General features: G+C 41.2%; 1 protein-coding gene across 1 annotated transcript in view; it reads right to left on the bottom strand.

Moving 5' to 3' along the window:
* Dhx29 (DExH-box helicase 29) overlaps nt 1-27224 on the bottom strand; it is a 47858-nt gene that overhangs the window by 11554 nt on the left and 9080 nt on the right. The window contains exons 3-17 of the mRNA XM_059276742.1: nt 25992-26105; nt 24350-24479; nt 23716-23861; nt 21418-21546; nt 18807-18933; nt 17950-18108; nt 14644-14809; nt 14111-14234; nt 11732-12346; nt 10620-10763; nt 6238-6414; nt 5053-5193; nt 3678-3822; nt 3454-3571; nt 2281-2365 (exon numbers count right to left, since the gene is read on the bottom strand). Coding sequence (XP_059132725.1) covers nt 2281-2365; nt 3454-3571; nt 3678-3822; nt 5053-5193; nt 6238-6414; nt 10620-10763; nt 11732-12346; nt 14111-14234; nt 14644-14809; nt 17950-18108; nt 18807-18933; nt 21418-21546; nt 23716-23861; nt 24350-24479; nt 25992-26105 — 2520 coding nt within the window. The remainder of the gene's footprint in view (nt 1-2280; nt 2366-3453; nt 3572-3677; nt 3823-5052; nt 5194-6237; nt 6415-10619; nt 10764-11731; nt 12347-14110; nt 14235-14643; nt 14810-17949; nt 18109-18806; nt 18934-21417; nt 21547-23715; nt 23862-24349; nt 24480-25991; nt 26106-27224) is intronic.

Consider the following 27224-nt stretch of genomic DNA (forward strand, 5'->3'; position numbering starts at 1 on the left):
TGCAAATAAACAAGAAGCTAAAGTACTTTGACAGCTCTTGACACTGACCCTGAAATTTCTCTAGACAGAGCTGAGAATCTTTAAAGGTGACCTTTAAGAGCAGGGGAAGGAGGGATCAAAAGAAAGCCACTTTCAATTTTTGTCACAAAAATTTAGAGTTTTGCTCCATAATTTTAATTTGCTATACTGTTTCATCAGCTCATCTTAAAGAGGTTGTTAGATTAAAAACATTTCATTTCATTTTTAATTATGTATCTATGTGTGTGTTTGTGCTCGAGTACATTCCCACACTCATGAGTGCCAGTGCCTGAGCAGGCCAACACTGCCCCCTTGGAGCTGGAGCTCCAGGTTATGAGCCGCCTGATGTGGCTTCTGGGAAGTGAACCTGGGTCCTCTGCAATAGCAGTGTGTGATCCTAACTGCTTAACCATCTCTCCAGCACATGACACAGATTCCTATTACAACAAAAGCATCACTCCCTCATTCTAGTCAATAGCTTAAATCTGACAGTGGATCTGGGAACAGGGTCAGAGAATCGAGACCATTCGATTCCACCCTATACAATCGGTTATTAGGAGAAGAAATATTACTGAGAAGAGTGAGGTGGGTGTTCTGGTCCCCAGGTTCGGCAAGTCCCTTTACCCCTGGACTTCAACACCTCAGCTGTAAATGAGGAGGTGCAGGAACATGGTATTTTAGGTCTAGTTTTAAAATTCTTAAGCAGTGACGGTGGAACAGTACAACCTTGTGCACTTTTGATGTTCTTGTTGAATCCTTGGAGGTAAAACCTCGGGGAAAGCCCAGGTCAAGTCCAAGACGCACTGCTCTATTTTAACTGTGTTTTCCAGTACTGACTGACTGCTCCTCCCAGATTTATGAGGTCCTTAGAACCTGCGTGATTATTCTACTTTGGCAGTGCTAAGATTTTTTTGTTAAGGTGAACTCTTCAAACAAAATCTTTCTTACAGGGAAGCAGATCAGAGCAGCCTCAGGATCTCTGGAGTTCTCAGAAGACCACCAGATTAATAAAAAGAAGGTGAAGTTGAATGGTGGTCAGTTTAGGGATGAGGACTCAGGTCTTGTGCATCAGTCAGGCTTGTTCTGACAGTTCCCGCTTCCCAAACTGTCTCACAATGAAATATATATATACTTTTTTTTTTTTGTGGGGGGGGTTTCGAGTCAGGGTTTCTCTGTGTAGTTTTGGTGTGTGTCCTGGATCTTGCTCTGCAGACCAGGCTGGCCTCGAACTCACAGAGATCCGTCTGGCTCTGGCTCTGCCTCCCGAGTGCTGGGATTAAAAGCATGCTACACCACCGACCAGCATAACTATATATTTTTAAATAATTTCTTCTGAGAAAAAATTCAAAACCTGAGAAATTCTTTGTCAGAATCTCTCCATTCAGAACTATGCCCAGAGGGCACTAATTATTTCCATAAGCTAAGGTCTGTGAACTACAGTCAGGAATGAAAAACTGGGGCGAGGATGTAGCTCAGTGGTATAGATAGAACACTTGCATGGAATGAGCACCATTCTGGATTCGACTATTAGCATATCAATGAACAGAATGAATGACTAATTGAGGCCGAAAGAACCAATAGTCTAGAATAAGAATCCTCCCAGGACATAAGTAGCTCTTGACATCCAATCTCTTTCATGATGCTTTCTTTATTTTTTTGAGACAGGGTCTCTCTACATAGTTCTGGCTGTCCTGGAACTCACTATGTAGACCAGGCTAGCCTCAAACTCAGAGATTCATCTGCCTCTTCCTCTGAGTGATGGGATTAAAGGCATGTGCCATCATGTCTGGTTTATAATGCTTTCTTAGGAAAAAGTAGTCTTTTCTTTTTCCTTTTAAAAAGCAATATACATATCACATTTTCCAACTACTACTTTCCTCAAAAGTCCTGTTTATTAGCCCATAATGTAAATATTCAAATGTCTAAATTAAAAAAGTTTTTAAAAGATATTTCTTTTCTATGTGTATATCTGTGTGCATATGATGTGAGTAAAGATGCCCAAGAAGGTTTGAGGCTTCGAAGGATCCCCTGGAGCTGGAGTTACAGGCAATTGTGAGCTGCCAGTGTGGTGCTCAGAACTAAACTGGGCCCATATACTCTTAACCACTAAGCCACTCTCTAGCCCCAAATGCTTGGCATTTAATACTAGATTCCCTTTGATTATGTTGAGCTGCACAACACTTGTAGTTAACATGTGTCCAGCACTAACTCATTTTCTGGACCAAGTTTCTCAGACCATACATATTCACATCCTGAATTTACCTTCCTGATTCCTGGAGGGGGAAGTCTGAATGCTGCTGCTTGATCTTGAGTTGAAAGAACAGAATGCAGAGCTATGACTTCATATCTGAAAGTTAAAATCATAGTTCTTAGCAAGAGGTTCTCTTTAGAAGACACTGCAAAGAATAACAAAATTTATTTGCACATAGAAAAACAACTTTTAATATTTTATTATGAAAAAATTTAAATAAACAGATTTTCATAGAACAGTCTAATAAGACCCCACAATACGCCTGCCTGAGGGAAAAAATTAATATAAGCAAATAACAGGTTGAATATATATCCCTCTTTTGAAATGCTGGGGACCATAAGTGTTCCAGATTCTGGATTTTGTATTGTTTAATTAAGAATGAGTAAGCTTATATGTGAAATGTGAGGCTTAAATGTTGTTTTAAAGTTTTGATATTAATATGATAACCACAACAAGAGTAATAAAGTATAGCAGAACAAATAAACAGCTATTTAAATAGATATGGTTGCTAAGTTGCAAAACTTTGGTGGCTTTTGGAAAACTCAATGGGTCAGGAGTTATTATCTATATATAATTAACCACAGGATTCTTGGCTCAGATTAAAATTAAAGAAACAACAAATGCAGATACAGTACCTACAAATTTTCACTAGATAAAAATGAACAAACACAAAATCTCCATGGACAATTGTAAAATTAAAAAAAAAAAATGTGAGCCACGTGGTGGTGGTGCATGCCTTTAATCCCAGCACTCGGGAGGCAGAGGCAAGTGGATCTCTGTGAGTTCCAGGCCAGCTGGGTCTACAGAGTGAGTTCTAGGACAGCCAGGGCTACACAGAGAAACCCTGTCTCAAAAAACAAAACAAAATAGAAAGTGTTTAGGTGTTTTATGTGCCTGTACCTCTGTGTAAAATGGGTATGAAGTATCTGGGGAGGCCAGAAAAGGGTGTCAGACTCATGGAAATGGAGTTACAGACGGTTGTGAGCTGCCAAGTGGGTGCTGGGAACCGAACCTGGGTCTTTTGGAAGAGTAGTCAGTGCTCTTACCCACTGAGCCATCTAGCCAGCATTATCATGGACTATTTTAACTGAAGTTGAAAAGCCTGGAATTTCTCATCAAGAGTTTTAATGTATCAGATCTTCTGTTTTAAAATTACAAAGAATATCATGAAGATTTGTAGTTACCTCTCAGAATAAAATCTTCTGTCATTTGATAGGAGATCATACAACTGTTGAATATGAGCAAGGCCAGGTAAAAATATCAATGCTGCTCCTTCAATATTTCTGAATTGGGGACTTCTGTCTGAAATTTAAAAAAAGATAAATTCAAAATAAGACAGGAAACAGCATATAAAATATTAATAAATGTAGCTGGTAGAAGTGTTTTATCAAAACAAATAGAAAGATACCTAAATATACGAGAAGTTCCAAGATCAGGTCGAGGTTGATTTTATGGGGGTTCATGTAGAGAAGAGCATGCTGAGTACGGCTGCTGTACTTTAGGTAAAATGGATTTAATTCAGTATTTGCTCCAGTCTGAACTGGGACGTATTCCTAAAAAACAAAACCCAACCAAAGAAAGCTGAAAAAAACTGTATTTTTGGGGTGTAGATGTAGCTCAGTGGGAGAGCATTTGCTTATCCTGGGTTCAGTTCCCACAACTGCATACAAATACCACCACAAGCCACAAAACCCAAAACCAAACTCTTTTTTATTAACAGAAACAAGGAAAAAGGGTGCTGTCTTTACCCGTGTAAATTAAGTTCTTATTGCTGCCATTCATCTTTGCTAATACACAGCAGGCATACAATCAGTGAATTGATCATGTTTGAAATAGAACTTGCTGTGAGGCCTGGCTAGTCAGGACTCATGGGCTCAAGGGGTCCTCACAGCCCAGTATTACAAGTACCTGGGGCTTCAAGTCTTTCTCATCACGCCCCACTTAGGAGTAGAAACTGAAGAAAGTCATGAAATATCATCATTCTCGTATACTTTAACTTATGAACAGCAAAAACCTATTTATCTTTCCATGCTCATATAGAAATAATTGTAGAAAAACACACCACACTCATACATGCTTTTTTTCCTGTGGCAGTTAAAAAGCATCCAGGCCCAAAGAATCTGTAACAACTTTAATAAAGGTAGTTTATACCTTTTCATTCTTTCTATGTTCTACCTTGGCTACCAAGTTCTGATCATCTTGTCTGAAATACCTTTCTACGTCTTTCTTCAGTTTTCAATTTTTATCTTGGGGGTTTTAGAGAAAGCTCTTAGGTTATGCTTTCTTGGCTTATTTGTTTAAACACAGACCAGTTTTGTGTTTCCACCAGTCTGGATTCGTGCACTCGATACAAATCAAGCTGCAAAGATGTAGTGGAGAGACTGGATCTGGTGCCACGGCTAAAGAGGGAGTCCTGGGGCTTCTGCAGTAATTCTGTAGTCACATAATTGTCTCTAACTCCCTAGCAAAAACTGTTTGCCTTGAACTGCTTTATTATAGACCTAATGTTGGCTCCTGCTAAGACACAGTTGCTGCGAAAACCAAGAGCAAAGATCTATTCAGGATAGCTCCATCTCCTGAGTGTCCCCAAATTGTATAAGAGACAATCAAAATATCACAAATGAAGGACTAAAATCTGAAACAAGATTAAAGAGATAGCCTTTAAAATTCACTAATTCTCACAACCATCACTCCAATTCACAGTGCTAGCCACGTGACTTTAAACTCACACAGCAGGATGGACTCTGGACAGTCACTGCACCTTTCTGAGTATTTTCTTTTACCTGATACTTCTTTATTCCCCCAGCTTTACTTGTAACATTAATGGTAATTTCTTCCTCCTCCTCCAGAAATTTCTGACAATATTCGGAGTCTTTCTCCAGTACAAAGCCCGTTTCTTCTATTATGTCTTCAAGATGAAAAACCTGCAGATAAGGCATATAGAGTGGACTGAAAGTCATGTCAGCAAACACCATTAAAGAGAACGCAGAGAGCCTCATCTTTCAAATGTCACTAAATTAAGTTAAGGTATGAGGGAAAGCTTTCTGTCGGTATAATTGGGATTGAAGAACATAACAGACACAGAGAGGGTCTAAAGGCTCACAGACAGACAGGGTCTGCTGCTAAAGGCTCCCGGACACAGAGGGTCTAAAGGCTCCCGGACACAGAGGGTCTAAAGGCTCCCGGACACAGAGGGTCTAAAGGCTCACAGACAGAAAAGTAGACAGACAACCTCAGACCGCTGGGTGGCTGAAAACAGAGTGCCTTACTGGCAGGTGACACCTTCCATATAAACATGACTTGATGTGGAAGTAAGTTTCAGTTCCTGAGGTCTGTCATCAGGACACTAAACATGCTTTCCCATCCTTCCTACCCTCAGGCAAGCACCAGCTACCTGACTATCAGAGCCCTCCCAGGTCCTCCCCTGACTTGTAGGGTCTAGGAACTAGGTCTGGGCTCAGAAGAAAGTGTTGTAGAATATTATTTTAAGGTGTGTTACTTTTGTTTATGTTGCATTTGTTTAACTCTGTGAAGCTGTGTTACTGTGCCTGTCTAAAACACCTGATGGTCTAATAAAGAGCTGAACGGCCAATGGTGAGGCAGGAGAGATGGAGGAGTGAAAGGAAGTAGGAGGACTCCAGGGGCCGGCCACACAGCTACACAGACAGCCACAGAGTAAGAGTAAGATTCACAGAAGTAAGAGAACGGAAAAAGCCTAGAGGCAAAAGGTAGTTGGGATAATTTAAGTTAAGGAAAGCTGGTGAGAAACTAAGCCAAGCTAAGGCCGAGCATTCATAAATAAAAATAAGCCTCCTTGTGTGATTTATTTGGGAGCTGGGTGGTGGCCCCCCCCAAAAGGGAAAAACAAACAACCACAAGAAAGGACCAATGTTCTGGGAAACTGGTACACACACACACACACACACACACACACACACACACACACACACACCCCAAAGAAAACTTACCTCAACAGGGTAACTTCTTCCTGAAATTCTGAGAATAGGACAGTGTGTGAAGTACGTGGAGAACTTGTCACTGTCCACGGTGGCGCTCATCAGAATCAAGTGTAGGTCAGAACGCTTCTGCAAAATTTCCTTCAAGATAACGAGCAGGAAGTCTGACTGCACACTTCTCTCATGGACCTAATGGAAAGGCAACACAAAACCAATCACATCTAGTGCCTGGGAATAAATAACCTGATGCCTGAATCTACTAAAAGTTAATATCTGAATACAACGAAGACACGTGGGGTGATGAAGGTATGTTTTAAATAAGGTTGACCTTCAGGTTAAAACAATTTATTCTCTAAGGCTGGAGTCAATGGAAAGGGTCAGCATATAATTGACGGCAACAGTAGAACTGTGCACAAGGAGAAGTTTTAGAAATCACACCATTTGTGGCTGACAGGATCAGGCTGCCTTCCAGTTTCATTGAGAAGTCAGCTGACTCCTAACTCTGCTAATCAGGTAAAAGTCTGTTATCGCCATTACACAAGACTTATTACTAAGGAGGAAAAGAAGTTGAGCGGTAGGAATCTTGCTCTCTGACACACACATTCAAGTGACTCTAAGTTTACTACAAAGCATGGGTGACAGAAAGCGGACTCTGTAACCTCGCTATAGGGCATAGATAACGTAGGCTGCCTGAATATACCAAGTATTTGCCTCATGTAAGTCTGTGCTCTAACTTTCTGTACTCTTACACATTTCTGTCCTAATTTGTGGTTGGTTTTTTTTTTTGTTGTTGTTGTTGTTGTTTTTTTTTTTTTCCCGAGACAGGGTTTCTCTGTGTAGCTTTGCGCCTTTCCTGGAACTCACTTGGTAGCCCAGGCTGGCCTCGAACTCACAGAGATCCGCCTGGCTCTGCCTCCCGAGTGCTGGGATTAAAGGCGTGCGCCACCACCACCCGGCTCTGTCCTAATTTGTAACAGACTACAGAAGCATATAAAAGCAACATCCAGATAATAGTCATGTCCACAATCTGCTTGGAGGGCAGACAACAGTGCTTATACATCCACGCCCGGGGATCAATACCTTGGGTTCATCTGTTGGCTTGACCACTTATAGTATGACTTTGGGAAAGTTACATAAATATCTCTGGGTCTACTTACTCATCCATACAAATAATGAAAAGTTCACAGAGTTGTGTGACAACTGCTGTGGATATCGTTCTGTATAAATAAAACACTGATTGGCCAGTGGCCAGGCAGGAAGTATAGGCGGGACAAGGAGAGAGGAGAATTCTGGGAAGCGGAAGGCTGAGGGAGAGACTGCCATCTGCCACCATGACAAGCAGCATGTAAAGATGCTGGTAAGCCATGAGCCAGGTGGCAAGGTATAGATTTATGGAAATGGATTAATTTAAGATATAAGAACAGTTAGCAAGAAGCCTGGCATGGCCACACAGTTTGTAAGCAATATAAGTTTCTGTGTTTACTTGGTTGGGTCTGAGTGGCTGTGGGACTGGCGGGTGATAGAGATTTGTCCTGACTGTGGGCAAGGCAGGAAAACTCTAGTTACAGACAACCAATGAGGTAATGGAAAGCCAACTAACAAAGCTTAACAAACAGTAAACACCTTGCACTGTGGCATATGCTAAGTGATAAAAAGCAATCAAGACAGAAGGTACTGTATATACTGTAAGAGAACTTGTCAATGACACTGAAAACCGACGGCTGAGTTTGAGTGCTGGCACAGAAGGAGAAACACAGGATGGAAAGGGAAGAGAAAGTAATTAGGTCAAGTTACAATGAATGTATAAAGCCCTGGGTTCAATTCCGAGTACCCAAAACAGACAAATAAGGGGAGGGAGAGAGAGGTCAGTGGTAAGAGTGTTGGCTACTCTTCCACTTGAGTTCCAGGAGATCGGATGCCCTCTTCTGGCCTCTACAGGCAACAGGCATGTACATGGTATACAGACTTGTATGCATCCAAAACACACATAAAAAAATTAAAAAACTCAGAGAGACAAAAGGACTCATAACATAGTTCAGGAACTAAAATACTGGACTTGGGCCCTGGGATGGAAAATATGCAAGAGATAAAGCTAGAGAGGTACCTAGTGATAGCCATATAAATCTTATAAGCACCATTAAGGAATCACTGTCTGGGGCTTAAGTCATCTTAGAGCAGAATCATGTGATCTAAGTATTATTTATAATTCAAAAAACAAAGAGGCACAAGGTAACTGGAGCTGGCTGTTCATGAGGCACACATCTTTAAGAATAGGACCCTGGAAGCTGAGGCAAGAGCACTGTGAGCTCAAGGCCAGCTTGTGCAGACTCTATGTCACAGAAAAAGAGCTACTCTGGACTCTGGCCACAGTGCAGGGAATGAAGCAGGAAGTCTAATTCATGAGGTGCTGCTGTAGTTATTAAAGAGACACTGGTGACCCCTACAAGAAGTAAGACCACTGAACGTGGAGGCAAGTGAGTGGATGTGAAGGCAGAACACACTTAACTAGGTGGCTGAATTTAGGGGACATGGACGAAAGATGCTGGGTGCTTTTACTTTGGTGGCTGACTAGTAAGGCAGGGGTCACTCACTGGTCAGAAGAGGAGTGGGGCAAGAGAAGGACAGTCTGAGTTTTAGAAACACTGAACCCGAAGTTCCCAAGACTGAAAGGGTCTAGAAGACACCTGGAGATTCATGTCTGACGGTCAGGAAAGAGATCCAGTAGACTACAGTGATCTGGAAAATTTCATCAGAAAGATGAAAATGAATTGCAACCAAGATTGTAAAAAAAGATAACATACATTAGAGTTAATAAAAATGTACAGCATTAAGGACACCTCTTACTGGTGGTCAGGAAACGGAGCTCTGAGCATAGCCAGCAATGAAAGTTACTTAGATGCCACACCAACTATAAACTCTAGCAAAGCACACAATTCCTGTTAACATAGCCAGAAGAGTGAAACAACAAACTTCCCAAATCTCTCGTATCCTTAAGAGCTGATGAATTTCATTGGCACTTCTTAAATAAAAATGAAGATTTTTACTTTTCAGAGATTTATTTGTATTTTATGTGTATGAGAGTTTTGTTTGAACACACACACACACACACACACACACACACACACACACACACACACACACATATATGCACCAAATGTGTGCCTGGTGCCTGTAGAGGTCAGAAAAGGGTGCCAGATCCCTTGGAACAGGAGTTTCAGATGTGATCTGCCATGTATATGGGTGCTAAGAACTGAACTTGGGTCCTCTGGAAGAGCACCAAGTGCTCTCAATCTCCAAGGCATCTCTAGCGTCAGATTTTACTTTAAGTACACGTATGTCTCTGTGTTGGGGTTATGTTTATGTGGGTGCAGTTGCCCACAGACCATGTAGGTGCTGGCACTCAAACACAGATCTCTTAACTGCTGAGCCATCACTCCAGCCCCTCACCAGGATACTCTGTACATCAAGAGCCTGATGGCATCAAGCTGAAGAGGAAAGTAACCTATATAGTGATCTATATGTAGTCTATTAATTACAAATTACTGGATGAGCAAGTGGGGTGTCCCATGACGTCATCTCAGCACTTGGGAGGCTAAGATGTAAGGAGGTAGCCTGGGCTACACAGCAAGACCCTGTCTCAAAAACCCAAAGTAGGACAAAACTGTTACTACTGCATTTTAAATTTAGTAAATGAATAGACATTTATAAAAAACTTAATATCAGATTTTTCTTTCTTTTTCTTTTTGCATGTTAAGACAGTCGCACACTGCTCCACGTTGGCTAGGAACCTGTGTCTCAGCCAACCCAGTGCTGAGATACACAGGTGTCAGCTATCCTGCCTTGCTAGAAACATTTAATAATACTTTCTGAAAAGAGAATTGCTATATATCTCTTCTTGAAAAAAAAAATACTAGCAAATTAGTTTACTTGAGTAGGTTGTTAGACGTCTGAAATAGTTGCAATGTTAAACTTTGAGCATAATTCAAGTATGCACTCAAATTTGATTCCAGAAGAATATTTAGAGAAAAAATGCACGGTGATGATTTCTTGTCCTCTGTAAAAGAGTCAGAGAGCTAATCATGAGACATGTCAATGTGGTGGCTGAGCAGCAGCCCACCGGTAGAAAGGAAAGTGTCTGAGCATTGCTGGAAAGATTCGATGAACATGTGTTTATGTCTGTGTGATCCTCTGAACAGCATCAAGCATACAGCAAATAGGATACAGTACTTATGGAGCAAATCCATTAACACAGACATCTGCTAGATGAACCAAATCATTAGCTGGACAGTGTCTGATGTAAGCACAAAGAAAACGTTAGTTAGTGTCACCAACAGCATCTTTTTAATATAAAGATGTTTAGAATTTATCTGGACACAATTATAAAACCTACTCACCTCATCTACAATGACATGAGACACATCAGTCAGAAGACCATCCTCCTGAAGTTTCCTTAGCAAAACTCCTGTTGTACAATATAGTAGCCTAGTAGATTCGCTAGCTCGAGATTCCATCCGGATCTGATAGCCACACAAAGAATTCTGCGGGGAGAACACAGAGCAGCCACAGATTTCACAAGTGAGCTGGCGAACAAGCCGCAGAGTGCAGTGCAGACGCTCATCTTGCTGCTCTATGCAACAGTTAGGCAGATCCGCTTATGCAGTTTATTACCAAGAGTCTATCTCTAGCTGAAGTGGTGGCTCACACCTATAGTCCTAGCACTCAGGACTATAGGAGGCAGGAGTACCACTGGGAGTGTAAGGCCAGCCTGGGTTACATAGTAAGTTCCAAGCTGGCTTGGGCTATAGTATGAAATCTTGCCTCAAAAAGCCAAAAAAGTGCATGTCTATGGTTTTCTTTTTTTCTTTTTTTTTTGTTTTTCGAGACAGGGTTTCTCTGTGTAGCTTTGTGCCTTTTCCTGGAACTCACTTGGTAGCCCAGGCTGGCCTCGAACTCACAGAGATCCGCCTGGCTCTGCCTCCCGAGTGCTGGGATTAAAGGCGTGCGCCACCGCCGCCCGGCTATGGTTTTCAATTGTATGAAGCTCTAAGATTTGTCTTGATAATTTACAATGTTATGTTCTAGTTAGTGTACATGAGTGTAGGCTTGTGCAGACTATGGTGCACATGTGGAGGAGACAGGAGGATGACTGTTGGTTCTCTTCTGCTATCCCATCAGGTCATCAGGCCTGTGTATAGCCGCCTCTACCTTCTGAGCCATCTCTTCAGCCCCATCATTTGCTCTGGTCTTTTTCCAGTCATCTAATATTTTTTTCTACCTTCCTTTCCTTTTCTGTTCACTGAAAAGAATGACACCACTTAGGGATACATTCCTCAGCAAAGATTCGTGGTGTGCTGAAGTCAAATCTGAATTGCGTCTACTCTTTGAATGTTAAGTATGTAACATATTGAATGGTCAATGACCAGAACCAGGATTACTGTACAGGTTCCCAAACAAAGCAGAGTCAGCTCACCACTCACCGAGGTGGCGAGGAGAGAACAGGCCTTACCCTTCCTCCAGGTCCATTTTCACAGCCCAGTTCATCACACACCCTGGTGGCTAAACTCACTGCGGAGATTCTTCGGGGCTGGGTACAAACTATGTTACATTTCCTCGCTCCGCACTCGTTCAGAAGCAAATCTTCCAGCAGGAAATGTGGGACCTGAGTGCTCTTGCCACTCCCTGTTTCTCCTGCCACCACCACAACCCGGTGCCTCTTCAGAGTTTCCACAATGGAGTCCCGGTGTTTGAACACAGGCAGCTGCTGTCGCTCCTTCAGAAGTCTCTGATACTTGGGTGTGCTTTGCAGCTTCCTGAAGAGGTTCCTCACGGGCTCCAGGTCTTCTGCATTTGTTGACTCCAAGGACAGTGCAGAAAGATCCTCATCAGAAACTAAGTTTTCCCAAGATTCCTCGGGGTCTTCAGAGCTTTCTTTTTTATGTTCAGAATGCTGGTGCTGTTGTTGCTGCTGCTGCTGCTGCTTCAACTTACTCAAAAGTTTGGCAATAAAAAGATCCCGTGGCTTATTGGTTTCCATTTTATTTAATTCTTCCTTTTTCTTTTCTTCATCACTCCACTCCAGCCAAACGTCTCGGTAAGTAGGAGGGAGTAACTGGTGAACAGACTGGAAAGAAGAACAACAGCAATGCTTTATTTTTAGGACAAGGAGTCCAAGTGCCGGAAGTGAGAACTTCAAGTTGATGTATCGCAAAATGTACCGGGATCCCTAAACTTTCAAGTCCTCAGTGTAAGAGACACACACACAGCCTATCAATTCAGAAAGGATGCAGCATTGCAGTCCTGTTTCTCGACTTCATGGCTATGTGTCTATGGGGGAGGAAGTGAAGAAGAGCTCTGCTTCCTGTCTCTGCAGAGAACCTGTAAAGGGCTGACTTTCAGAGCATGGTAAACTGCAGAATGAACGTTTATTAAATATTCCTGCAGGGGTGCTATATACTATGTAGACGAACCACAGAGCATTTTGAAACACAAAGCTCCTGGTGAGATCTGGCCGTGGTATAGTGCTGTAACCCAAACACCAAACGGAACCTTCATTCTACCCCTCTGCCACCAAAGAACCTCCAATATCTCTGTGACATCAACAGTCATTTTTATCAAGCAGATACAGCTTATGATACTTTACTTTGCAAAATGCAAGAAAGAAGACATTATGAACTTGGGCAGAAGTTGGAAAAGGACAACTGTCTGGACTCCTACTTAGTTAGTGGCTAATTTCCTGTGGTGGTTTGAATGAGATAGCCACATAGGCCCACGACTGAATGCTTGGTCTCCAGTTAGTGGGGGCCATTTGGAAGGATTAGGAGGTGTGGCCTTGTTGGAGGAAGCATGCTCCTGTGAGTAGGCTTTGAGGTTTCAAAAGCTCACACCAGGTCCAGTGTCTCTCTCTGCCTCAGGTCAGGATGGCGAGCTCTCAGCCACTCAATGCAACACCTGTCTGCTTCCTGCCATTATGATCATAGATTAACCCACTGAAACTATAAGCAAGGCCCTAACTGAATGGTTTGTTTTTTAATTTTTATTTTTTATTATTTTATGTGCATTGGTGTTTTGCCTGCATTTGTGTCTGTGTGAGGGTGTCAGATCCCCTGGAAGTGGAGTTACAGACAGTTGTGAGCTGCCATGTGGGTGCTGGGAATTGAACCCGGGTCCTCTGGAAGAGCAGCCGGTGCTCTCAACCACTGAGCCGTCTCTCCAGTCCCCAAATGCTTTCTTTTATAAGAGTTGCCATGGTCACAGTGTCTCTTTATAGCACTAGAACACTGACTAAGACAATTCCCATGAAGACAGAGAAACACATTTTTTATAAAAGAAAATGCTGGCACTCTAACTTTTGAGACAAGCATTGTATTCTCTCAAAGAGCGTCTTCCTTCAGTAGTTCTGTAATCTTTCTTTAAACTCTAAGCATATAGAAACCTAAAGATGAAAAATAGAATTAGTTGCCTACATTTTTAAGTTGAAAAAATTAAGTTTTATGGGACAATTTTATTGTATGATGGGCATTTCTTATCCCAAATACTTGGAACTACAAGTTTTGGATTTCAGACTTAGGGATACTGGCACATAGGCAGTGGACTAGACTTGGGCTAGGCCTTGTCTAAACACAAACTGTTTGTTTGTCTAAACACAAACTGTTTGTTTTATATATGCCTTCCACAGAGAGCCTGAAAGCAATTTTATGCCATACTTTTAATAAATTCATTCACAAAAGAACGTTTCTTGGTGAAGCACTTTCTACTGTGGCACCATGACTGTGTTGAAAAGGATTTGGGTTTTAGAGCCTTTCAGACTGTGGACTTTTGAATGAGGGGTGCTCAACTTGCACGGCCATCATTTCATTTCTAAAGCATCAAGGCCTAAGGGGCTCACCTGCCCTTTCACCAGCCGGTAAAGGGCTAATGTGGCTCCCAGGTGCTGAGCTTGCATGCCGTCCTCGGTTAAGATGGTAGGACACACGACCAAAACATCATCTTCAGACTTCACAACCCTTACCCTAAAAAGAAGCAGAAAAACAACAGCAAAACCTTAAAAGTTGATGAGGTCAGATCAAAAAGAAACTCATTAACATCAAACTTAAACTTATAATTATGTATTTCCATGGAAGGCACTGCATTAGATAATGACTTATAAGCAATGTGTACAGGAAATGAGGAATTAAAAGAGTTTCTTAAATGCTTACTTGTGTTTTGTTTTTGAGATAAGGTCTCACTCTATAGGACAGACTAGATTTGAACTCACTCTGTAGTCCAGGCTGGCCTAGAACTCCTGCCTCAGCCTCCTAAGTGCTGGGATTACAATCATGAACCACCAAGCCTGACATTTCTAAATGTTTACATAATTTACAAGAAACAGAAAGATTCACATTTTTCTAAAAGTTTATTCAGTTAACCAGAAAAACATACCTACATTTCCAGTATCTACCTACTGGAACTTTCTCAAAGGAAGGATTTGGACTCTTGGGAAGATTCTTCCTGACCCAATCGATTAGAAACTGTTTGGGAGATTTTCCAGTCCAGCTTCGAGCAGTGTAGTCAAAATTTCTTACATCATGAGGTTCTTTCTTTTTACCTTAAATGGAAGGCAAAGACTTGTTCTTTAAAAATGGTAACAGCAATATAAATTCTCTGTGGAGTGATCAGCGTGCTCTCCCTTGTGGGAACAGCATTTCTGAGGAGAACAGGTGAAGGAGGAACACGGAAAAGTTGCTCTTCTCTCGGTGATGCAATCCTCTTCATGGATTGAACCACAGAACATCCCAAATCTGTTGGTGGTGGTGGTGGTTTGAGACAGGGTCTCACATGGCCCTAGAAGAGCCGAAACTTGCTTTGTAGCCAAGGATGATCTTGAACTCCTGATCCTCCTTGTCTTCTTCCCAGGAAGAAGTGTTGGGATCTGAGGTGTGTACCACCACACCTGGCTGACCTCGAGGACCTTATGCATGTTCATATTTACTGAATGACAATATTTGGTAGGATACCCTCCATGCAGTTACTGAAAAAAATATGTCACATACCATTCATTTCTCTACTTACCATGGCCACTGCTGTCAACACCACCACCTTCAGTGGCTTCCTGGTACATCTAACATGAAGTACTTACTCTTGATAACTGCCCTAAAGGACTTCTGTGGTCCACCCCTGTCAATATACTGTATGCTGCTCTTCCCTAACGTGATTACATTGGCCCTCAGGCAATTCTTTAAATGTTCAATGTATTCCTGGCCTAGTAGCTACCAGCTTTGTGGTTAGAAATCAATTATGATTTCAAATTCTCAGGTATACCAGTCACATCTTAAGTGCTCAATATTCATGTTTTGCTATTAACTACCACATCAAATAACAAAAATATAGTACATTTCTATCACAGAAAATCTGTCAAATTTTATAGTGACACTATAAACTGACTTTTACCTTAAGATTTTTAACTTACTATCTCTCTTCTTTGGAGGTATTTTCCACCAACTTGCCACCAGGCTAACACCTGATTATCTGTCAGACTATTAGATTATTCTCAGAGCTATTATTAGCAGCAAGGTGGTCCCAGTTCAAATTAGACCTCTCTGCTCTATTATTATTATTATTATTATACTTTCAATTATGTCTGTATGTGTGTGTCTGTGTGTGGGTATGTGCACATGAGTACAGATGTCCAGAAGAGGGTGTCAGGTCCCTGGATCCAGAATTACAGGCCATTTCAAGCTACCAAAAGTGGGTGCTGGGAATTGAACTTAGCTCTTAACTGCTGAGCCATCTCTCTAGCCCTACTCTTTCTATTATTAAAAGCCCACATTCTTTGAAAGCACAAATCCTAATTCAAAAATAGACAATTTATCTGTGCTCATATTCCAAACTTAGGTTGCACCAATAAAAAGGGAAGAAGTTGGGTTATTTTGTTCATATAACTCCTTTTATTTGCACAATAATGATTCAATAAATATTACTGAACAAGTGAATAATTTAAAAAGTCTATTATTTAATACAGGAATGATCTGTAATATAATCTGATGAACATGTAAAGAGTATGACTAGTGTGTGTGCAGCAATACACAGAGATGTACGATTCCTCACATCTTGGGTCATGGAGGACTTCGGGAGTCAGAGAAATTGTATTGTTTGATTTGCACCTAGGCACTAGGGGGAGCGAGATGAATAAAGGAATGGAACTGTCAAACAACAAATGTCGTCAGGAACGAAGTGGCTAGGACCCTGGCAAACAGTGGAAAGATAAAGGGAATCAGAATGCGAAAGCTCTCAAATGCCATGAAAGGCTTGGGACTTGTTCCTGGTGTCACTAACAGTTTCTCACTGGAGGAGCACAGCTCCATTACAGAGCACCTGCTTACATGTGCAAGACCCTGGGTTTGATCCCCAAGGTTAAAAACCAGAAGCAACAAATCAAAAGGTTTAACAGAGAACTTGACTTTACATAACCTGGCGTTCACATTTTTCAGAAAAGCTATGTCCTCCTAGTTTGCCTTGTGTTGTTCTAAAACACTCTGACTACAGACAACCTTGGGGAAGAAAGGGTTATTTGCTTACAGTTCCCAGGTCACAGTGGTTTCCTAATGGCTGTACCCAGCAGGACTGCATGGGAGGTTGATTGGACGACGGTCCTGGGTACCAGGTGTTTGTAAGGGTCTAACTAGCAAGGAGGAGGGCTTTTGCTCCACCCCTTGGCATTGTTATAAATAGACCTTCGGAATAAAGTTCTGGGTCGGTGGATTAGGATCCAGGCCCACTCAAGTCTATCGTGTGTTTTCTCTCTACTCTCTATTTCTTTTTTTTCTTTTTTCTTTTTCTTTTTTTTTTTCCGAGACAGGGTTTCTCTGTGTAGCTTTGCGCCTTTTCTGGATCTCGCTCTGTAGAGCGGGCTGGCCTTGAACTCACAAAGATCTGCCTGGTTCTGCCTCCCAAGTGCTGGGATTAAAGGTATGCGCCACCACCGCCCGGCTCTACTCTCTCTTTCTAACTAACTCTCTTATCCCTCATTCCTCAAGAGTTCCTGGGGTAAGTAAGTGTGGGGGCTGGTCTGCCACAAGTTGGTCACTGAGAGAAGCCAGGGCAGGAACTCACTCACGGCCAAGGAAACAGCAGAGACTCAGGCGAGTGCTGCTCGCTGATCACCTCCTGCCTCGTGCTTAGTTAGCTTAGTTCTTCCATAGTTAAGGGCCACCTGCTAGAGAACAGTGCCCTCACAGTAGGCCAGGTCCTTCTACGTCAATTATCAACCAAGACAACCACTCACAGACATGCCCAAAGACCAATCTGATAAAGATAAGACTGCTTTTTCGGGGACTGGAGTGTTAGCTTCCTATGGCTAAGGGTGCACACCGCTCTTGCAGAGGACCTGAGTCTGGTTCCCAGCACCCATGTGGAGCAGCTCACAATTGCTTGTAACTGCAGCTCTAGGGCATCCAGCATCCTCTTTTGGCCTCCTCGGCACTATGTGCACAACCCCCCCCCCCCCACACACACACATGATTCTAGGCAGGGTCAAGTTGATAGTTCAAATCTAGCTGTCAAGTTTGGAGGATGAACCAGAGAGAGATGGGACTTAGCCAGTGTCTCTGCAATGACAAAATGCTACCCATGGCTCATCATAACTGTTATTATTTAAAAAAACAAAACAAACCCACGAAAACATAATTTTACTGTCAGTATAAGTAGTATGCCAAAATGCAAAGCAACAGTCATGTTCCCCTAATTTACCTTTCTCTTCTTCAGTGACAGCTGCAGATTTTTCAAATAAATTAAAGTTTAAAGCACCTTCACCTTCTGTGGCTAGAGGGGGCTTTTTCCTTTCGTTTTGTTGATGTGAAATCTTTATGGCTGGGTTGAATACTGGATGGTCTTCTAAAGTTTCCATTTCTACCAAGAAAAAAAAAGTTTCGTTTTATATATTTGCTTTTTATGCTTTGTATTTTGCAAATATAGTTTAAAAACAGTGTGTCTTCTTTTCCTTTTAAAACTAATTTCCTACTTGGAATCTATGTTAGAAGCCAAATGCAACTTATTAACTTTCATAATGTATTCTAAAAAGAATTAGTAAATGTAGTAGAGTAAAAAAATTAATACCTTCATTAGGAAAAAGTACACATAAGATCACATTTACATTTCTTGAATGGAAATAGCGTTTTATTACACACACACAGAGGAAAGAAAGAAACGAACAACAAAATGAGGTGGAGAGCAATAGAGGATGATGCCTGACGTTGGCACTTGGCTTGCACATGTGCACATGTGGGCAAGCACATTAGCACACACATGCATATACCAGACACACACACAAAAACAGTATTTGGTGACCTGAAAATTACATGAAATATATAGGTTACTGTCCACAAATAAAGTCTGATTACAAGATAGTCATTCATTTTTTTAAACTAATGTTGCTCCTTTATGTTCTAACACTTGGGAGGTTGTAACAGGCTGTAAGGTCCACAAGATCAGCAGTAGTTATCATTTGGCTTGTTATAGAAGAGGTAACCAATCTCTTAAGTCTAAACTGGTAGCAAAATACAGAGACACAGTTACACTTCTCCAAGTAAGGACTTGCAAGTGCTTACCTCTTTGAAACTTTCTTATTTTTTCTTGAGCCTCTTTTTGGCCTTGCTTGTTTTTCTCTAGTTTAAAGGCAGCTGCTTGCTCCTTTGCATCCAGAAGTTTGGCTGAAAGGTTCAAGTACCTTTGATTCTTTTCCAAGTAAAATGATGAAGAGAAAATAAAAAAGTCTAAGAACAGTTGATCTGTGACCACTACATTGTGTCAGAACCTATGATCCTTAGACCTAGAAAATCACCTTCTAGAACTTCTCAGAGAAACAAAACCAATTAAGAAACGTAAAGGGGTGGAAGAAAATTCAGAAAACACAAGGCCATACTCCTAAGTAAAAGCTACAGAGCAGCAAGTTTAGCCCCACGACTGCCTTTCTCCTTAGGTTAGTAAGCAACAGCAGATGACAAATAAGCACAACAGCACGTGGGGATGAGGCCCTCGAGGGTGCTGCTGGAGATACAGTGGTTACACCACAGGAAAACACAACTCAGTAAGCACAACTACCAGTCGCTGGGGCCATTCTGTGTGTAGACACACCGAAGTGGAGTAACCCAAGGCCTAGCTACTGCCGCAAATCCACCCCATTCATCCGAATTCTTCTCTCTCTCCTCCACAAGACACCGATACCACCATCCCTCTACTTATGCATCTTGCCACTTTGTTCTGTTAACACATTCAGGTCATTGGCAGCCACCTCAACCACAACCCAGCTAACTTTGTATGCTGCAGAAGTGGAACACTACACTCAGTAAGCAGTAATACCCCATTCCTCTTTCTCCATCAACCTCTAGAAGAGTATTCCACCCCACCCCATCTCTAGGATTTTGACTAGTCTAGGTACCTCCCATAAGTGGAATCGCACAGCATTTGATTTTTGTGACTGGATTAGCTTACTAGCATAATGTCCTCAAGACCCATCAGGGGTTACCCTGTGTGCCAGGAATCCCCTTCCATTCTGTACACACATTCTTTACTTACTGACTTACCCTTTGATTGACATCAAATGGCTTCTACATTCTAGCTATTACTATAAACAGAGCGTACAGACACGTTTTCCCAGACCCTGACTTCAGGTCTTAGTATATACTAGAAATGGAATTGCTGAGTTACACAGTGTGATGACTAATCTTGGTTGCCAATTTGATGACATCTGAAATCAACTAACCCCAAGCTGCTGGGCCCTCCTGTGAGAGATTTTCTCAGTCAGACGATCTTAAGAAGGAAGACCCACCCTAAATATGGGCCTATGGTGGCAGCCCAGATAAAAGGGCATTGAAGAAGGAAGCCTTCCTTTTCGTCTGCTTACTCTCACTCCTGCGGGCAGATCTGTCTACTCTGCTGCTGTGGCCAGCACTAAGTCTAATCCTTCAGGATTCTAACACAGATGAAAATCAGCAACTCTTGGGGGGCAGTGCCATCCATGGGCAGGTCCTGAGTTATATAAGAAGGCAGGTCAAACAAGCCATGAGGAATAATCCAGTAAGCAGCGTTCCTCCATGGCTTCTGCTTCAGTTCCTGCCTTGACTTCTCTTCATGACAGACTATAAACTAGAATAAGCCCTCTCCTCCCCGAGTTGTTTATCACAGCAACATAAGCAGACTAAGACGAGACTTTAGAAGGAGAGGGTGGATAGTGTTTTCCTTACCTGAGATTGTAGCAATAGTCAGTGTGTTTAACTCCATGACCGAGGGTCGACAAACCCCACTACCCTCTACATTCTCCCTTAGACTTGGTATTACTGACCTTCACATTTTGGTCAATATATCATGGTATCTCATTATAGTTTTTTATTTTCATGACTGGTAACACTGAATTATTTTAACATGTATTGGCCATTCATACTATTTTTGTGAGGGATTTACTTTTAAAAAGTTCTTCATATAATTTCAGACACTCCTTTGATGAATTTCTATCTATAGCTTGGCTTTTTCACTGCTAATGTTTTAGATCTTACATGTGTCCTGAAGGCCCGTATGGTAAGGCTTAGTCGCTAGCCTCTGGTGGTAGGGCAGTAGGAGATGGGGCCTGTTGGACATTACATAAACAGGAGTGTGCTCTTCTGCTCCCTATCCACCACGAGGTGAACAGCTCTTCCCCAACACTGTCATCATTATATGGCCTGCCTTACCACAGACCCCAAAATAATGCAGCCCAATGATCATGGACTAAAACCTCTACAGCTGGGGGCCAGATAAACACTTCACCATCTTAAATTGACCCTCACTGCTGCTGTTAGTGGTGGAAAGCAAACTAACACACCCAGCCTCGTGCTTTTATTTGACCTTAAGATACCTATTTTTCTTTCCCAACTGCTAGCTTCCTTTATACAGGAATACGCTTTGCCTTCCTTCTATCACTCAAAGAATTTAACATACTATTTACACAGAACAGTCATGTTAAAATATGTGAAGTTTATCTCTTTAAACATGGGAGAGATGTAATTAACACTTACTAGTCACTATGTGCCAACTTTTTACCCGTATGTAATTCTATTCAGTTTTTCCATCACTTCCGAGAGCTATTTCTCCAGTTCCCAAGTGAGAAAAACCGAGTAAACAAGGTTCAGTACTGTGTCTGGTAATTCCCAGAATGCTAGAGGCCTGATTCAGAGTTCTACTCACTGGGTCAAACTTTTCTTCATCGTCTAAGCTCTTAGAACTCTCACTCTTTTCTTCTTCATCTTGTTGCTCAGCATATCTCAAAATCCACTCTTTCATATTTACCTCCATATTTTTTTCTTCCTTTTTTGGCTAAAAAGAGAAAACATATCTCTGAAAGACTGAGTTAGAAAAAGATGCCAAAACTATTAAGCTCTACTTTTATAAGTTCTTCATCTACAAAAACAGCAGGCATATAAACATTGCAAAAATCATGTTATTTAATATACAGCAAAGGACAAACAAACTAAACATTTTAAAAGAAGTCTAAACTTACAAAAGACAAAGAATGATTACGCACTTGCTTATAATGCCAGCACCAGGGAGGTTGAGGCAGGAGGATTTTGAGTTTTAGGTCAGCCTCGGATACACAGCCAGTTCCCACCAAATATTAAACTAGAAGAACATGTTAGCCTTTCTGTTTCTCCTCTAAGTGTATTACTTTATAGAATTAAAAAGGATTACGTAGCACCCTTGAAAACTAGTGGTATTGCCAGAAACAGTGGTTTTACAAGGATAATACCTCCTCAGATGTTTGATGACATATAGAGTACTTAGAGAATGCCCTAATGAACTATACCTCCCAGTGTCCCAGTATTCATGCCACCATGAAGAGACTTTGGGTTTGGCCACATGACTTGCTTCAACCAATACATTATCAAGCATGATTAAAGCAGGGACTTAATAAGAATGTGTACACACAGGCCATTAACTTTCAAATACAGTTGGACTTCCATACATGTGGACTCAACCAACTCACATACTGAATATTTAAGACAAAGTTGTATCATTACTAACAGTGAGACTTTTTTCTTGTTACTAATCCCCAAATAACACATTATAACTACATATGTAGCATTCCCATTATTCCTGGATTATAAATAATCTAAATGACTTGAAGCATACGAGAGGACATGCATAGGGGAATATGACTAATACTGTGCTATCTTAAATATGTGCCTTTAATACCTGAAGATTCTGGTATCCTTGGAGGTCCTGGAGTCAATCCCTTACAATTATCAAGGGCAATTTCACTTGTTCCTGGGAGCCGATGACATGTAAGAAGTCCGACCCCTCTGCAACTACCACAGGTGAGGAAACCTTAAACCAATCATGTGGACAGACTATGTAGAAAAAGGGACTCGTGGCTGGTCTCTGGTAGAAGCATTAGTCACATGAGTAAAGGAGCCATTCTGGATGTCCCAGCACACTCCTTCTAGAACAGAGGAACTTTCAGCTGACCCTGACCTGGACCACAGAAGCATGAAAAAAGAAACTTGATTTAAGCTCCTACCTCTTGGGGTAGCTTGTAACAATAAAAGGTGAGATGGGCAGTGACAGAAAAGCCTGGGAACCTGTTTAATTATTTTTGGTTTTTCGAGATAGGGTTTCTCTTTGTAGCCCTAGTTGTTCTGGAACTCACCCTGTAGACCAGGCTGGCCTCAAACTCAAGAGATTTTATGAACTCATGCTAATTTTTTTTAAATGTTTAATTCTTTTCTTTCTTTCTTCTCTCTTGGTGGTTTGAAAAGGAATGGCCCCCATACGCTCATATATTTGAATGCCTGGTCATTAGGGAGTGGTACTAGGAGGTGTGGCCTTGTTGGAGTAGGTGTGGCTTTGTTGGAAGAGGTGTGTCACTGGGGATGGGCTTTGAGGTTTGAGAAGCTCAAGCCAGACCCAGTGTTACTCTCTCTCCCTGTTGCCTGCTGATCCACATGTAGAACTCTCAGCTCCTTCTCCAGCACCATGTCTGACTGCATGCTGCCATGCTTCCCACCATGACAGTAATAGACTAAACCTCTGAACCTGTAAGCCAGCCCCAATGAAATGTTTTCCTTTATTAGACTTGGCATGTGTCTCTTCCCAATAGAAACCCTAACTAAGACACTCTCTCTCTTTGTTGAGACAGGGTCTTCACTATATAGCCAAGCTAGTCTAATCCTAGTGATCTTCCTACCTTGGCCTGACAAATGATAGAATTAGAGGTTATGTGTAACCAACCGCAGCCTAAATTTTTTTTTTAAATAAAAAGGATGTTTTAATGTGTATGTGTGTGTGAGTGTACATCACATGTGTGTTGGTGCCTGTGGATGACAGAAGAGTATATCAGATTCTCTGGAGCTGGAGTTATAGGCAGCTGTGAACCACCTGATATGAGTGCTGGGAACCAAACTCAGATCCTCTAAAAGAGCAGCAAGTACTCTTAACCACTGAGCTCTCTCTCCATCCCCCTAAATATTCAACTCTTAAATAAATTACCTTAATCTTAGCATCTTCTTCCTGTTTCCTAGCTTTCATCTGCAGTGGAGGTGAAAGAGTAGCCTGTATCTGTGGAGACTGGAATTTTGGCCTACTTTTAGGCTGTTGCTCTTCAAATTCTTGACTGAATCCTTCAGGAAGTGCATCTTAAAACAAAATGTGTTGAGGATAAATATGCAAACTATATGCCAAACACACAAATAAACTTAAGTATACACATAAACTCCATCAAGATTTAAAGCATCTAATTCCATTCTACCCTCAGCTCCTAAGAGAGATCCTAGGAGAAATCAGATTTACATGTCAAAATTAGAAGTGTGTGCCCTCATCAGACTACAGCTAGCCCACTTCTAGCTGCTATTTATTTTACCTCACTAGTTAAGCTTTGAAATTTTCTTTAAAAAGATTTTAACCTACCTCACTTTTTGGTTTTTTGGCAGTATACTCCACCAATTACAAAGGCTATCTGTACCTCAGGTCCTTACCAAAGGTTACAACCACAACCTTCTGCTGAGTTATTATTTATGTAAGGATAGACAGTCCTAATATTTAACAAACACCCCCCCCCAAAACTAAAACAAACAAGAGACAGCCTATTTTAGAAAAGGAAATAATTAATGACAATACTGTTTACCATCTGAAAGATTTAAGCAGAGCCAATCCAAGGCAGAATGAAGGTCACCTCCATGCAAGAGTGTATTGGTCATAGCATCTTCAATATCCTTAGTCTTAAAGGAAAATGCTTGTAAAGCCATGTATAAATCCTATCAAAGAGAAATGTAAGTTACATTTGCTAATTTGATCATTGTTCTTAATTCCTAATTTCATTTTCTCATTAATTTTAAATCAGAAATGGATACAATGTAATTTCAAAGATTTTTTTTGTGGAGTGCTGGGAGGTAGCTCAGTGGGAGAGTATTTTCTTAACATGTGGAAAAACTCTGGGCTCAATCCCTAGCAGCCCCCACCCCCACCCCCAAAAAAAAGAGAAAGAGAAGGGGAGGGAGGCTGGTAAGGTAGAGAAGTCCCACCTGGTACTTAAAGCTAAACATGCTCATTATAATAAGAATTTGGGGACTACAGTTTTTTTTTTTTTTTCTAGTTTTTCTGAGACAGGGTTTCTCGGTGCAACAGTCCTGGCTATCCTGGAACTTGCTCTATAGACTAGGCTAGCCTTGAACGCAAAAAGCCACTTGCCTCTCCTCCCAAGTGCTGGGATCAAAGGCATGTGAACCATGCCCAGATTATTAGGAACTTCCTTACCCAGCCTTTCCTTAATTTCTTACAAGCTTTCAACGTGTGTCTGACTTATGTATACTTAGTAGAAATGAACCCTTTCTTAATAATTTTAAGTTATATACCATTGGATAGCTATGTCATAATTTAAGTACACATTTTTCCTATGTGTGAATGCTTAGGACTTTCTTCTTTAGTGGTTTAACAAACATCTCTCTGTATAAAGTACTTCTACAGTATGATATTTAAAAAGTTGAACATGGGGGCGGGAGGGGGGTGGACAGGGGAATTCATGGCTGATATGTAAAATTAAATTAAATTATAAAATAAAAAAAAGAAAAAAAAAGTTGAGCAGAACTGGTTGCAAGCTTATTTTGATACTTACTAATCAGTAACTTTATGCCATAATCTGACATCCTTCCAACTCTCAGTCTTTCATTTGAAAAGATCAATTGCATCTATCTACCTTGTGGGATTATCATGTCAGAGCATGTAAGCAAAATGCAGGGCAGAAATGAACATACAGGTACTCAAAGATGTAGCTTGGGAGTGTGTATATATATAAGTATATATAACTTACTGTGTATGCTACCATTTCAGTGTGTGCACTTCTATGAGACAATTCTTTCCTGTGCTTGCAGTTAGGAACCATCTACATGTAATTCCAATGGAAATTTAAAATATTCACTTTTATATTTAGAGTTGTCCCTAAACTGTCCCCAATAAATGCACAAAATCCTAGATTCAATGCCTACTTCTGGAAGAAGGAAAAAAGTAGGCCCAGCAAGCCAAGTATTGTCAGCCTGGGGTACAGTGGGATCCTGCCTCAAAGAAAAGAAAAGTAAGCCAGGCAGTGGTGGTGCACGCCTTTAATCCCAGCATCCAGGAGGCAGAGGCAGGCAGATCACCGTGAGTTCAAGGCCAGCCTGGTCTACCGAGTTCCAGGACAGCCAGGGCTATACAGAGAAACTCTGTCTTGGAAATCAGATAAACAAACAAACGAAAAGTAGGAGTGGTGGTGGTGGTGGTAGTGGAAATACCTGTAATTTTTTGGCAGAAAGTCTCCCGGAAATCACTCCCTTGTCATTATTTTGCTTTTTATGCTCATTGATCACTCCAATAATTCTTTGTTCTAGTTTATTATTAATTACTACCTGTTGAAGTCAAGAACGTTTAGAGTAATTAGAAACCAAATTATCAAAACATTTTCAGCAAATCATACAGTTTTCTAATATTCCTTCCAACCAGACTCAAAATTTTAGCTAAAAGAAGATATATTTTTATTTTTTGGATTACCATGCCTTTGCCCACATTCCTACATGATCGTATTCCTACTCACATATGGAAAACAACATCACATATGGCAAGGTGGAAAAGCCTCTTATAAAGCCTCCCAGGCATATGTCTTAGATCACTCTTGGATAGTCAGGGCGAAGATTACCAAGCCCCGCCTCACTGAATTAGAACCCTTCTGGTCGGAATCTAGAAATCCACCTTATTTGCAAAGCAACCCAAGTGTCTTCACAGACTGTCAACTGCACCAAAAAGGACCCGGCATGTCAAAGGAAAACTCATCTGTCGAGCAATCATAGGGTATGAATTCTCTGGCTCCTGGTTTGTTTCCAACTATTGCTACTAGTCATTTACCTTGTGGTTTAGATATTTTAACTGAAAAACACATAAGTGTTTCACCCACAAAAAAACCAGATCTCCTTTATTACGTAACTAAATGTTATCTAGTAAGCACAAAAACATACTTCAGGAATTTAGTCTAGTCTGAGAAAATATAAAGTTGTAATCCAGCATGACAATGCTTTAAGAAGATACATTAAATGCCAGTATCACCACCAAGAAATTGACTTGTAAATTATGAAGGACATCATGTGGGGCCAAAGGAAGCTTTATCCAGACTTTAATTCATTTCTCATGAGCTCTCAACATGTGTCTGACTTACATCTACCTAGGAGACAGGTATTATTTATACAAAATTTAAATATCCCATAATTTTCCTGTTATTTGAGGATGTAACTTTAAAAGAGATTTATTTAGTTACTTGTGTGTGTGTGTGTGTGTGTGTGTGTGTGTGTGTGTGTGTGTGTGCCATGTACGTGTGGGTGCTTGCAGAGGCCAGAAGAAGGTGTTGGACCCCCTGACACTGGAGTCGGGGGCAGTTGTGGGCTGCTTAATGTAAGTGCTAAAAACAAGCTGGGGCCTCTGCAAGAGCAGCAATCGCTCTAAATTGCTTACGTGTCTCTGTGGTTTTCTTTAAAGAG

This window comes from Peromyscus eremicus, chromosome 11, assembly GCF_949786415.1.
Source record: "Peromyscus eremicus chromosome 11, PerEre_H2_v1, whole genome shotgun sequence".
NCBI classification, from domain to species: Eukaryota; Metazoa; Chordata; class Mammalia; order Rodentia; family Cricetidae; genus Peromyscus; species Peromyscus eremicus.